The following is a 13,963-nucleotide window of genomic DNA, read 5'->3' on the forward strand; positions in this document are numbered from 1 at the left end:
CACACACACACACACACACACACACACACACACACATACACTCACGCATAGGAGGCACACTCAGACGTTCCCTCACGGGCATGGAACCAATGAAGCACACATGAAAGCTGTAAACTCTCCCGTGAAGCACGTCATGTCGTTTTCAGGTGTGTTGTACAATGTATTTTCCTGCCGCGCATGATAACTGCCACAGTTTGCGAGTAAGTTGTAAGAAAATCATGACAACATTAATATACCCTTAGTGTAAAACAGAAGGGCCCAGGTAAATAAAAACACATTCAAACTGCTCTCTTAAAAGTTGTTGAGAGATTTCCTCCTGGATGAACTGAACAGCGGTAACGCTGAGCATACGTTTGATGAAGTTAGAAAAAACAGAACATTCTCTAACCGCCCGTAAGAAAGCTGTTCAAAGATTTCTCAATGATAGTACAGAACAATAATAACGCTGAGCATGAAAGAGAAAGATCCAGGTATATAAGATCACCTTATAATCGCGTTATAAAAGAATGAAAGAATTTCTTACGCTTATACTACAACCACACTATCTTTTTCTTTCCCAGAAACAGATGTGACAGAAGCTGCTGTAGAGGCCAGACATCAAAAGTTGGTGGTGAGCAGCAGCAACAACCTCAGCAGCAACCACCTCAGCAACAACAGGAAGGACGACAACGAGGATAGCAGCTGAAGCAGTGAACACCTCAAGGTAATTCTATTTTCATCCCCACAATAAACTTTCATTTCCTTGATTTAGCTTCCATCTGAGTTTCCTTCAGCTTGAAAAAAATAAAATCCCACAATATAAAAAATACCAAAACAAAAAAAAAATACAAAAAATCAAAAACAAAAAAACAACCCCAGTCGTTTTGTTTTACATGGTGTCGGAGCAACCGAAGTGAGTAGAAACCTCGAAAACGCGTACTAGGTCAAGTAATATCCGAATAGAGAGTTCAAGTTTACTTTTACGACGATGGAAAGGGAAACAAATAGGGAGTAAAGTGGGATGGGATGGGGGCTTTCATCAGATAAGGAAACCATATTTTATCAGACAAAATAAATAGTATGGCTCAGTATAATGTTTCATCTGGTAGGGGAATCTGCCAATCAGGCAATCACTCAGCACTTGGTTAGCAGACACTCCAAAACTCTGCCATACCCTGGCTCTCGTGACCTAGATCTAGAGCCAGCCACCCGTCTAGATCCAGTCTGGGGGAGCGCCCTCTATCTCCTAATCCCCCGCTAGGTAGCGCCAGCGGAGAACATTTGCGCACTGGTTGTAATCTCTATCGTTAAAAGTCATCGGCGAAAAGGTTAGGGGTTGGACGTAATGTTTTTCTTGCTACCTAGTACTTGGAACAACAGCCAGAGGAAGTGACTTTTGAGACCCGATTACAAGACGGAATGGTACGCCTTTTTGCCTTGCCTTTTGGCAGTTTCTTTGTTCTTCTGGCAGGCACCCTCTGCCGTGTCTGCACTTCTCCGCGCCTGCTTTCCTTCGAGATTGGCGCTGTTTAGCGGAACCTGTTACTGATGATGTCTGCGGTCGTGTCTTATGGTAGTGATGTTGTGTAAAACACGTCTTTTGGGGTTTTACAGTTGTGCAGTTGTTGCTGTCGTAGTAGTAGTAGTAGTAGTAGTAGTAGTAGTGTAGTAGTAGTTGTTTTTTGCTGTTGTTGCTGTTGTTGTTGTTGATGGTGGTGTTGTTGTTTTTGTGTTTTTTTCCTTTTTGCTGTTTCTACTATGGTTGCTGCTATTACTGATGAAGCTCTTGATATTTTTAAAAATTCCTGCTACCGTTGCCAATTCTCTTGTCTCTGTTTCCAGTGCTCCAATTCAATGATGTGTAAAATACTGTTTTATAAAAATGTCATTTATTATGTGATTGTGTGAATGCGTGTGTGCGTACGTACGTACGTGCGTGTGTGTGTGTGTGTGTGTGTGTGTGTGGGTGTGGGGGGGGTCGGAGGCTGTCATGGGTAATACCTGACAGTAAAAAAGTGAACAAAAACCACTATAGGTTTTGAAATGTAAGAATGTTTTCTGATACGAAAGGTGTGATTAACTTGTGGCCCTCCCGGCATATCCAATTTCCATCACCTCTTCGTTTACTTTCGTTTTCATCATCTTCATCGAGTCCTACTTTTAACTTCGTGGAACGTAAATTTGACACACTTAGATCCCACAGTTCTGTGTCAATTAAGAGAGACGCCACGCGCTAGCTCACGCAATGTTTTCCTTAATTTGACGTACAAATAAATATTGATGAATTCCCTTCTCTCGGTTTATAACTTATCTGTTTGCAACTGTGAATACAGTGTGAAGAAAGCAGTCTCAGCGTCTGTCGTACCGCCGTACGTTCGTTTTTAAATAAATAAATATATACGTATGCATGAGACAGGTCGACATGTTCTTTCTTATCTCTAGGGGTTTTTTAAAATTCTTTTTTAATATGTTGTCAGGAAGATTATATCTTGAGTCTGCTTGAAGTTATAATCGTTAATCTCTCTCTCTCTCTCTCTCTCTCTCTCTCTCTCTCTCTCTCTCTCTCTCTCTCTCTCTCTCTCTCTCTCAAGTTACTTATTACTGTAAAAAGGTCATTTTCTCAAAGTCTATAAAGGTAATCTAGTAATCTGAGCTGTAGTTCTGTCAGGGGTTGTATCTGTCTTGGTATCATCATACAATAATAAATCTAACCCTTTAAAAACTAACTTAAAAAACTTATAAACTACAAATAGTCACAGCAACACTTGAGCATACCTTTCGTTTATGTCAGTGTACCATCTGCCATCAAATCCTGGTTTGTTCTCTTTGTTGCTTTCCTCATTCTCATCACCTTCAACCCCATCAGTTTCCTTTGCCTTGCCGTTTTGTTTCGCTGCTGCCTCTGCTTTTTCTCTTGCCTGATGGAATTAATTGAACACTTAAATTACTCACAATTTTAACTCTTTGTGGACGTTCATTTTAGTCTTTTAACAACGCTTGAAGATGCACTGTTTTGGGGCACTTTGAAAAAAGAAGCATGACTTCGTTACCCATGCAGATTTTAAAATTATATTGTCTTCATTTGAAGCTACAACACACACACACTATGAAATAAACAAATTGCTGGTTCAGATTTTTGTTGTATAATTCAGAATGAGCCTAAACACTGCCTTTAGTCTGCTGTCGGGTATATGTGTAAAAACATAAATATTGTAATCCTTATTCTTTATGTGACTTACATGTGGCGAAAACGAATTACTTAAAGTGACAAAAGAAATATTTCAACGCACAAAAATTTGAACTACATGTATAGCAGTCTGTAATGAATCTTCATTAAGGTTTTTTAAAAATAAATAAACAATTAGATTACATGCTTATGCACATTTCTATTTTTCACTTTTCCGTACTGCTTAGTAAGCATTACTCATACTGCTTAGTAAGCATTACTCACCCTTTTCTTCAGGTGTGCTGCTTGCTGTTCTAATATCCTCCCTCTGATAAAAGGAAGATTCTGCACACAAAAAACAGGATTAGATTGTACCTCACAGCATTAACCACACATATCAGTTTTAATCTATGTAAACCAAGACTAGCAGAATTATAACAGTTTCATTGTTGTAATGTTTAAATAAAACATGGACAGAGCCATATTGTTGAGTAATTATCTTACCTTATACAGATGTGAGCACCATAAAACTCTTACCAAACTGACCGATTTAACTTTATGTCTAAACAGTAGCCACGGTTAGGTAATAATATTACCAATACCAATAACATGTATCTGCATCTTACTTTCTAATTTACAGAAAAACAAATTTTCATTTGTTACTGCATGCTTGCCCACTAATCAAAATTGTTGACGTTCAAACAAATGACAATCCAGTTTCACAATCAGTCTAAATAAATATAAGACCTACCTGAACAGCCTGTATTCTTTCTGATTTTTCAATCTGTATTCCATCAAGCCACTGTGAAGACAGACAAAGAAGAGCACCAGTCAACATTTTAAACACCCACACTTGTTCTTTTCATATAGCGTGAGGACTTTGAACATACATTTTTGGAACTGAACATAATGTATGAACAGTATGACAAGGAGAAACACGATTAGAAAAACATTATACTGCTGAATTTCCTTCCATGGGATATTCAAAGGCTTTTTTCATTCTTTTCTTATAATCATTATCATCAATAAAAACCGCTTTTTGTATGGAGGTGAATTTGGACAGTACTGGAGCTGATTCATTTTTTTAAATGGAAATTCTTTCTAAAAATCTCAAATAATTCATTTTTTTCAGTCAGTGAAATAAAATGTCACCTCCTCCTATTGCTAAAACAATGATTTCTAGATTAAGACAAATCATTTTCTTCTAAATCACAAAATTCTATTCCCACAAATTCTTATGATGTCACCGACAGAAAGGTGTTTCTTTTCTAAAAATACTAGAATAAGAACCAAGAATTATTAGGAATTTGTCGTACTGGGGCCCAAACATTGCTGTAAAAATTGAGGGAGACTACAATAAAGTTAGGCAGGGATGAGTCATTTCACCAGACCTTTCTACCTATATAGTGAAATAATCGTTAAACACAAAAAAAAAAATCCTCATGTCTCAAGGACTGGAGAAAACATTAATGTATCAGATACAGGGTGTCTAAAAAAAGGGGGACCCACTTAAAAGGCTATAACTCAGACATTAATGCACTAATTTTAACAAATTTTCACACAAAATTCAACCAGAGGGACATCAAGTTTGTAATTGTGAAGAAAATCCATCAATGCCTCCCTGAAATATAAAGTTTTAAAAATTTTAACCAAATTAGGGTAAAACGCAAAATTTCACTTCTTTGAAACATTCAGCAATAGGAGCGTGATCAGTCCGAATTCTGGTTTCAGGACAAGAACGGTAAAACCACAACAGTCACATCAGATGGATGTCTCATCGTTCTGAGAAAGCTTTAGAGAAGTTTGGGGAGTAGAAAGTATTATGCTGTAGAGGCCTGGTTCCAGTGGGATGGGGCTACACCCCAAATATCTAGAGAGGTCCTTGTATTGTTGCAAGAATAGTTTGGGGAACGCCTTAAAAGCTGACCGTTTACTATGAATGGTCACCATCTTCCCCCAAACTTGAGTCCTTTAGATTAATACCTTTGGGTTTTTTTGACAGTATCTATGGAAACAAGCCACAAATGATCAAACAGTTGAAACTCAATGTTGAACAGGATGTCCAAAGAATCGACCCAGAAACATGCGCTTGGGTTATTCAAAATTTCCAGTGGTGTATTGGAGCTTGTAGGGAGAGAAAAGGTCAACCCCTGGAGATATAAATAGCCATCACCTGCCTAGGTTTATTTGGAAATATAATTTTTTCCTTGAATTTGTTCTTCAATGCACAAATGGTAACTATTTGAAATAGATCAGTAAGGTTGATTTTTAAGAAGTTGCAAAGTTTTGCATTTCACTCAATTTTGGTTGAAAATTTAAAAACTTAATTTTTCTCAAACATGGAGGTTGATTCATTTCATTTTGACAAATGTGATGTCTTCCTGGTTGAATTTCATTTCTTCAAAGTGTCATTGAAATTGATCAGAAGATGACTGAGTTATTGCCCGGTGTGTTTGATGACAGTTTTAATTGCAGATTCAGAAAATAACCTTCAATTGCTTCTAAATACTGTTGAGACTCAGCGTGAATGTGAAACGAAATGCATGGTAATATCCCCCCAAAGAAGCAGTAAACCCTAGTTGCAATCCCATAAGCAAGGAGAAAAGATTACACAAGTTCAACAATTTACATATCAAAGATATATCATATACATCCAACGCCAAATGTTCCACAAAATAAAACAAAGAAGCGTAGTAGCTAAAGCTTAGACAGTCTCAGTAAAAATGAGTCCAATCCTGAAAAATAAAATCATCTCAATGATTACCAAAACAAGGGTTCTAAAAGGCCATGTATGGTTAACCCTTCTATATGGCTGTGAATGCCAGACAAAAATTACCGATGAAAGTAAAAATAAAATAGAAGCAACAGAAATGTGGTTTCTCTGGAGACTTTTGAGAATTTTGTGGATAAAAAAGAAATTAAATTAGGAATTCCTGAAAGAGGCCCAGGTGGACCACTAAATAATTTTGATTAGAGCAATTAGGAAGTAACAAATATGGCTTCTAAGACACCTGACTAGACAAAAGGGTTTTGAACATCTTGCTTTCTTTGGAAATATATAAAGCAAATGTGGCAGGGGCAGACTCAGAGAAAGATATTTGGAAAATCTGAACAGATGGTTGACAGGGAAACACCAGGATAATCTGGGAATCTTTAAAGCTTCTGAGCCATGATCACCAATGTCTGTTTCAGATCTGGCGCTGACGAGAATAAAAAATATGAAAATTTGAAAACAAGAATTTTTTAACTTCATTTTAAACATAACCTACGCAGTTTTTACCTGGAGCTGGGGTAATGTCCCAATGACATACTCTCTGTAGTGCTCAAAGTCTGAACATGGGTTCCCTGTTAAATACCTACACAAAGAAAAGAATGTTTCAAATGGTTGACGTAATTTTACCTTTGACACACATTTATATATTACATACTAAAAAGGTGTAATTTCCTAAACAAAGTACAAGCTGCTGTATGTAGCATGTCAGGTGAAGTGTGTTATGAGATGTACTGTATCTTCGTACAGGGATCAATAAACTATATACCTATAAAGCTGCAGATGTTCCTTGCTTCCAGTACAAATGTTGCTGCCAACAAGGGTGAAAAAGACATTCCAAGTACATTTAAATTATTTCTAACACTTATCACCATATGAGTATGAGTATTTTCATAATGATGAAAATCATTTTTCACCAAAACAATTAACTTAATATTTCTGGTGTTCATACTTATTGTGAAAATGTACCAAAATGTATACTGTACAGACACATGAAGAGATTCACACTTTGACAGTTCTAAACCATAGAAATTGAAGAAAATTCAATCTATCTTTTAAATGTCCCAACTCTTTTAAACAGAATTTCAGACAGGACTGCTGTTTGGGAAAAATAATACTTTCACATACACATGTAATACTTACAGTTCTCTGAAGTGGTAGTTATTGCACAAAGATTCAACAGATGTGAGCTCGCCAACAAAGTTCACAGTCAAATCTAGTTTCCTCAATGATTCACAACCTGCCAAAAGAAACAGTGAACCAATTTGTCAGGTGAATCCATTGAATTTTTATTATTAAAAAGCATGAAAACTAAATTTATATTGATTGTATTCTTCTTAAAAGCATCAGACTGATGCAGCACTTTGACATTCTATGCACAAGATTTGAGTTTGATTCCTGAGTGAGAACTGGTTTCGTCTAATAATATCCCCAAGCGTCTGCTGAGATGCTGCATCCCCGCTCAGCCTGATTTTTTTCCCACACAGATAGGGTCAAAGCAACCTCCGTGATGATCAAAATTATGTTGATGGGGGTGTAAAAACACTGAGACTTACAAAATTGTATTTTCTTTCTTTACACAACTTCAAAGGTTTCTTTCAGTACCATTGGTAGTAGAAAATCTTTAAATGAAAAGGCAATTATAAAGAAAGGCCACTTCCATAGGTTAAAATTTTTTTTAAATAATATTGTTTTCAGTCTAAAGTCTCTTACCTTCTAAATTTTCAACCTTCTCAACATTATTCAAGGCTAAATTCAAGTATTCCAGCTTTTTGAGGCGGCTGACATTTTCTGAAAGAAAAATAAAGTTGTAGATGATTCTTAGTGAAGTGTACCACAGTAAAGAACTAGCTTGTTAAAAGTACATTAAAGAAGAAAAGAACATCAACCTGCTCAGTTTATGGAGTGTTAATTAATTCAGTAGTACTTAACATTGAGAATTTATACTCACCAAATTGGCAATATTTTAAAAAAGCTCAATACTATTTTAAGACAGCGCTTTTAGAGGATAACGTCATATCATTATATGCAATTGACAGCTGACTAAATATTTTTCAAAATAAGCTTTTAACATGGATCGTCAACAACTACAAAACATTAGAGGGGCACTACAAAACCTAGTTTTCACAATATGAATTTTTACCTATTTTTGGTATCAGATTACTCTGAAGATACAGAATCTTGAGCTCTCGACACCATTTGTCCAGATGTTCAAGCCTGAGAAACAGATCATAGATTGAAATAAATAAATATCTTCTCAACTGTTTCACTTACAGCGGATATAACACGACATATTTCGAAAAATTGCTTTGTGTCATTCTAACCAAAAAATCATGAGCTTGAAGAGGATGCCTCCTTCTTCTGCTGAACTGTTATCTGAGCTGCTGCTTTTGGGGCCTTCTATGAAGAGGATAAAGCAGAGCAACTGAGAAAGACGACGAAGATGATGATGTGATATTGATGATGATGATGATGATGATGATGATGATGATGATGATATTGATGATGAAGTAGAAAACATTTCAATTCAGTTTCAATAAACTTAAAGTGCAAATATCTAAACATTTCTAAAGCAGTAAGTTATGGTGCCTTTTAACTTAAGTGCTCTCATAAAACATGCCCCTGTATGTTAAAAGGTTATATTCCAATCTTCTTTCTATCCATAAAGTATTTCACATTTTTTGCATGAAGAAGAAAGAAAAAAAGAAAAAGGAAATTATTATTATTATTATTGTTGATATTATTATTACCATCATCATCATCATTATTATTAGTATCATTATTATCATTATTATTATTATATATATTATGTTATTACTATTATTATTATTATTGAAATTGTCCCAGATGGTCACGATTGTTTCAGAGAAAAGTGGTTGCCTTGGACAGGTGGAAGTCTTGGGCCATGTTATTGTAACATTTAAAAAATACAAGGGGGGAGGTGGCGATCATTTGTCATTTGTACAGGTGATAGTCTTGGACAGGTGTACATAGGAGATGGTTCAACCATATTATATTCATATTTACCTTTCAATGTCTTGTTGATGCAATGAGACTTCCTCCAGAGAGGAAATTTGAAGTTCATTGTGCTCAGCCCTTTTACGTACAAGATCTTCTGTAACTGATGATGAAAAAAGTATGTTGAATCATGTTTAAATTCGGTAAAAGTTTTACGGAGCTTGCAAATGCATAACGTCAGCAATCTGTTGAAACCTTGTGAACTCAAATTTCAATATTTCACAGGAGAGACAAAAAAGCTGTCTAACATTGTTAATGTTAACACTTGCGCGATAAAATTTTGTCAATGACTTGTGATGGGCCTTGGATAAAATCCTGCAAAGAAGTTTGTGTTTTACCGGAGCACATTATTACACAATTTGAGTTAGCAACAAAATATCCCTTGGTTAGCGAGGTTCTCCATCTCCAGCCCTGCTCAAATGAACCTGCAAGTTTAGTACAGCCCAACACATGACTTTCAGTTGCTCCACTCGGACCCTCACTATCTTTGGGCATCTTTTGGAAGTGTGTTCTTCTATGGTTTGACTTGTTGATGGACCCCTTATATGCTATTTCAAATTTCCTCGACAGATGTTTTAAACGTTTCTAGAGCTTGTTGGGCTGCTATAGGCATTGTGCTTCTGTCTTGGAGGATCCCATACACAACATCAACGTGTAAGAACACTTTGTGAAAAAGTGCAAAAAGAAGAGGATTGTATCACTCTTTAATACACATACAAAAGACCATATGCTTCGTGGGTGGTATTAATATTATATCGTTCCAGTGCTCAGACTGAATTTCTTCAAGACAGAGCTGGATCTCACCTTTCCAAGTGAAGACTGTGCTAATAAGTCAAGACTGAAAATTCCACCGTTTCAGACAGCCGTAGAATATTCCGGTGACGAACATGTATGAGAATGTCGATGCCTTTTGTAGAGTGGGCAAAAATGTCGAAAAACCTGCAGCCTTAGCGAAACTGCTTTAAAACAAGATTCAGCTGATGCACATAGCAATGAACAAAGACATCATGAGGGGAAAATTGGCACATAGGAGTCTGTACACCAGAGACTCTAACGCTCATATAATGCCCATCTTGTAGGTCAGAGCGATCAGCTTCTCCTCGACACTGAATGGTTCTAAACCTTCTTTTAAGGTTGAAACAAGCCCTGATAAAGTTCTGTCTTTGGCTTCACAAAACTTTAGAAACCGCTCTACCAGTTTTACGTCCTTAATATTATACCTCAGAATGATCCCAAACTGTGACAAATGACCTGCATCAGTTGCTCCGTCAGCCTGAACAGAAACAAAGTTGGTGGAGCATTTGTCTTTTTACAGTTCTTTGGGGTATATTTTGAAAATACAGTCCAGCAGTTCCTTTAGTATTATTTTGGAAGTATATTTTGCAACAGCAGCGCTTTGCAGATGACCAAACAGTATCCTGTCAGTGTTAGCGTCTCTGTGCAGTAAAGAAAGAAAGATACCTCTGTTCTCCCGACAAATCACCTTCTTCACAGCCGCGAAGGGCGAGTTCATGAGTTCCACAGAACAAAGTATGCGTCTTTTCTTTCTCAAATGTTCGATATAGTGAAACGTTGCAATGCGAAGACGAACATCTAGCTGCGCTGTTGTGTCTACTTGTCTGAAAGTGTGATGCATTGTTGACGTGCGCTCTTGATGTCTCGTGTCTTTAATGCTTCGTTTCACATGGGACAAGATCAGTAAAACCTGTCTTAGACCACTTGGCGTCCTCAGTTCCAAAAAGGAGACAATAGAAACATTTACAGTGAGTATTTGCTAACGCTGACAATAAGCCACTCCACTGTTTCGCAAAGATCCATTTTAAAAACGCGATTGCATCTTTTTGCCGGGTTGTATTATTTTGATATATCTTTGGGTTGATGAGGGCCTATAAAATTCTTTCACTTTCTTCTTGTCACTTTGGCTTAAAGAACTGAATTTTGCAAGCAAAAAATCGACTTCATTTATCCTGCATTGGAATAGCACACCCAAGTAATAAAACTTTCACCACCACATCATTCCAAGTAAGGTTTTACTGGACATGGTGACCTATTTACGTCAAGTTGATCTCGCTCAAGTTCAGCACCACAGAGGTGGGGCTGGATATATGGCAAGACAATGGATCAATCGCACATCACTGTGAGCACTCCAGTGGATTACTCCGAAGCTGTCATGATACGAGCACTGGATTGTGTAAGGTGTCGTGAACTGGACTGGTTTCACATTATTTTTAGACTGCCTCTGTGGGCTTTGTTCGGCTGGTGCACATTGAGATTGTGCCGCCTTATAATATTTATGTACTATGAAACTCGCTCTAAACGTCACAAATGTTTGGGTGAGCCCATAGAGCATTATTCGAGTTAGAATAGATTACCACTACTGAACATGCTATTTATTACTTGAGTGAAACACCAGGACTTGGTATGGTATAGTAAATGCTGTAGAGTGCTACAGATACTCTAATGACCGATTAGGCTCTGGCGAGGAAAATTGATTGGATAGTGGATGTTAAAGGTTCTTTTATTGTCTCTGTGTGGGTGTTGTGTGCATTAAAAATTTTGGGGTGGCAGTGCACGACCATGCTTTAAAGTTCGGATTAACAATGGAGAATAAATTCTAAAAGTTAGAGCATTTAAAATATTTTCTTCGGGTCTCCCTTCAGTTTGGACATTCTGTTAGGATGTGCCTGACCATAAAGTCAGTGTCGCACCTGACACAAAATGATTTTTTCTTTCTCTGCAGGAGGTGTTTCAGGGAGGTATGTCTAAAACATGATCTTGTTAAAATATCTTCGTCTCCTTTGAGAGACCCGAAGGTTTTCTTGGACCCAACTTGGGCAATACAATGTGGAGTTGATTACTCAGCCGTTCCCTCCATTGCTCCTCCCACTGACTGGAGGTATAGCTTTTGACCTTATTTTTTAAAGACTGTCTGCTGGAAGGCGTTCCCGTTGATCCCTACAAGGGGAGGGGAGAATAATTTCTTCACCAGAAGATCTACCTGTCTGTTTCCTTGGATGCTGAAAGGCTAGGTAGACATGCAGATACAATAAGCTTTCCCGATTCTGTCAAGGAGTGAATCTTCAACTGTAAAAAAACTATTTAAGGGTTTCAGAGTGAATTTTGTGAGGTAAGTGAAGTAAGACAAGGAATAAGACAGGATCAGAAAAGATGATTTGGGAGAATTTTCTCCTACTGCAGTGGCCTCTGCTGAAAAAATGGAGGCATCACGATGAAGCTTCCTCTGTTGAGTGTTGTTCCTGGATAGGGCAGTGGTGCCTCCCCAAAGTCAATATTCATAACGTTAAAATTTTTAATGTTTTTTCATTGATTACTCAAACGGCATCATTACTTTCATTCGTAACGGAAATACATACTGCGAACCATGATGAATTCAATATCATGCGAACAGGAGAAAATCCTTTTCAGATAGACTGCAATCGTCGTCAGAGACGCCAAAATAGTTAAAATATGTACTTCCGGTAGAAATACAGTTATGTATTTTTTAAAAGTATGACCGGCGTTCGGCGGTCAGGGCACTTGGGAAACTCCAGTTACAACATATTTGTTTACATTGTGGCAACATGATCGTAAAATTAATGAAATAAAGGATTTCATGAATTTGGTACATTGGACTGATTGGGACTTTTTGGCTTTCAAGGAAAAGGTAACAGAGTCGTGCTGTGAGTAGGTGTTTTTTTTCTGTCTCTAAGACAAGAAACAATTATACAAACTATTATAGATTTAGTCTATATCTAGATTAGATCTAGATCTAGATCTAGATCTAGATCTAGATCTAGATCTAGTAGTTAGTAGTTTATAATAATAAGGAAATGAATTTAAATCTAGAATCTAGATCTAATCTAGATCTAGATCTAGATATCTAGATCTATATAAAAATAAAATGTCTTAGATTAGATCTAAATATCTACCAATAATGTTTTCTAGATTCTAGACTCTAGTATATAAATAAAGAAAATGTATCATTAGTATTAGATCTAGATCTAGATCTAGATTTTGATCAAATCTAGAATCTAGTACCGTGCATTTAGTCACCCAGCAAAAACAAATCCTTCATGTAAAAATTAAAATCCCTCCGCGCCCCGCCCCCACTCCCCATTCACACCTTACACACAGACACACACACACACACACATGCATGCACACTCACACACACACACGCACACCCACACATGCACACTCACACACACACACACAGGCACACACATATATATACGGGCCACTCCATTCGCAATTATTATCAAAAAATCTCGAGAACGAAAGCCGTTAAGAAATAAAGTTCAAGTTTATTTTCCCGAAAGTTCTGAGAAATACAGCCGGCCTTTAATTATACTACGGGGTCTACCGGTAGTTCTGAAAGAACTTGCTCAGGAAATCAACAGGAGATTTAGTATTATAAATAATCATATAGATCTAGAGGCAGAGGCATCATAGTAAGCTACATCTGCACCATCATGGTAAGATTGGATAACAACAAAATTTTCAATTTTGCTTTTTTTCCCTGCAAAATGTTTTCTCCAAGTCAAAGCATGTCATATCGTCGACCAGCTGATGATGAATTTATAGCCCCTCATGTCACTTACAAGCCAAATGCGAATCTGCGATTAGTTTTACTATAGAAGCGCAGAATACAACCTATTTGTCATTATGGTTCTCACACTTTCCACAGCATGATGAACAGGGTTTTGATGCCACAACAGCATTCTGGCTCCTTTGCAGAGTAAGAAAAAATTACGAACAGGGTGACTTGCAACATGATAAGTACTTGGCTGAGGACAACTGTTGTAAATAAATGTGATCTCAGACATATTTTTGACTGATACAGTGGACTTCGAATGAGTTGATGTTGTCGGGGAATGCCCTCCCTTTTGCACTCACCAAATATAGAACTGTCTGTATAGATAAAAACATACCATAATAACATCTTCATGAAGAGCCCTGAAACACCATTCACTTCTTTATGTGGGTGCTCTTAGAAAATAATATACATGTATGTATCTTGCTTTCCCTAT

General features: G+C 37.1%; 2 protein-coding genes across 7 annotated transcripts in view; one reads left to right on the forward strand and one right to left on the reverse strand.

Moving 5' to 3' along the window:
* LOC101851581 (protein tilB homolog) overlaps window positions 1–12,408 on the reverse strand; it is a 23,491-nt gene extending 11,083 nt beyond the window's left edge. The window contains exons 1-9 of one of the 2 annotated variants that reach the window (XM_005099517.3): window positions 12,308–12,408; window positions 8,943–9,036; window positions 8,059–8,132; window positions 7,629–7,706; window positions 7,059–7,155; window positions 6,426–6,501; window positions 3,897–3,947; window positions 3,431–3,490; window positions 2,755–2,897 (exon numbers count right to left, since the gene is read on the reverse strand). In XM_005099517.3, the coding sequence (XP_005099574.1) occupies window positions 2,755–2,897; window positions 3,431–3,490; window positions 3,897–3,947; window positions 6,426–6,501; window positions 7,059–7,155; window positions 7,629–7,706; window positions 8,059–8,132; window positions 8,943–9,036; window positions 12,308–12,317 (683 nt within the window). In that variant the 5' untranslated portion in view covers window positions 12,318–12,408. The remainder of the gene's footprint in view (window positions 1–2,754; window positions 2,898–3,430; window positions 3,491–3,896; window positions 3,948–6,425; window positions 6,502–7,058; window positions 7,156–7,628; window positions 7,707–8,058; window positions 8,133–8,942; window positions 9,037–12,307) is intronic. The other variant, XM_005099518.3, reaches the window with a different exon arrangement.
* A 28-nt stretch (window positions 12,409–12,436) lies between these two features.
* Window positions 12,437–13,963, forward strand: part of LOC101851953 — a 47,841-nt gene continuing 46,314 nt past the window's right edge. For 3 of the 5 annotated variants that reach the window (XM_013083178.2, XM_005099519.3, XM_013083181.2), the window contains exon 1: window positions 12,437–12,597. The gene's annotated coding sequence lies outside the window, so the exon portion shown is untranslated. Of the gene's footprint in view, window positions 12,614–13,542; window positions 13,672–13,963 lie in introns of those variants that run through there. The other 2 variants (XM_013083179.2, XM_035970065.1) reach the window with 2 other exon arrangements.

This window comes from Aplysia californica, unplaced genomic scaffold (genome assembly GCF_000002075.1).
Source record: "Aplysia californica isolate F4 #8 unplaced genomic scaffold, AplCal3.0 scaffold00216, whole genome shotgun sequence".
Lineage (NCBI taxonomy): Eukaryota > Metazoa > Mollusca > Gastropoda > Aplysiida > Aplysiidae > Aplysia > Aplysia californica.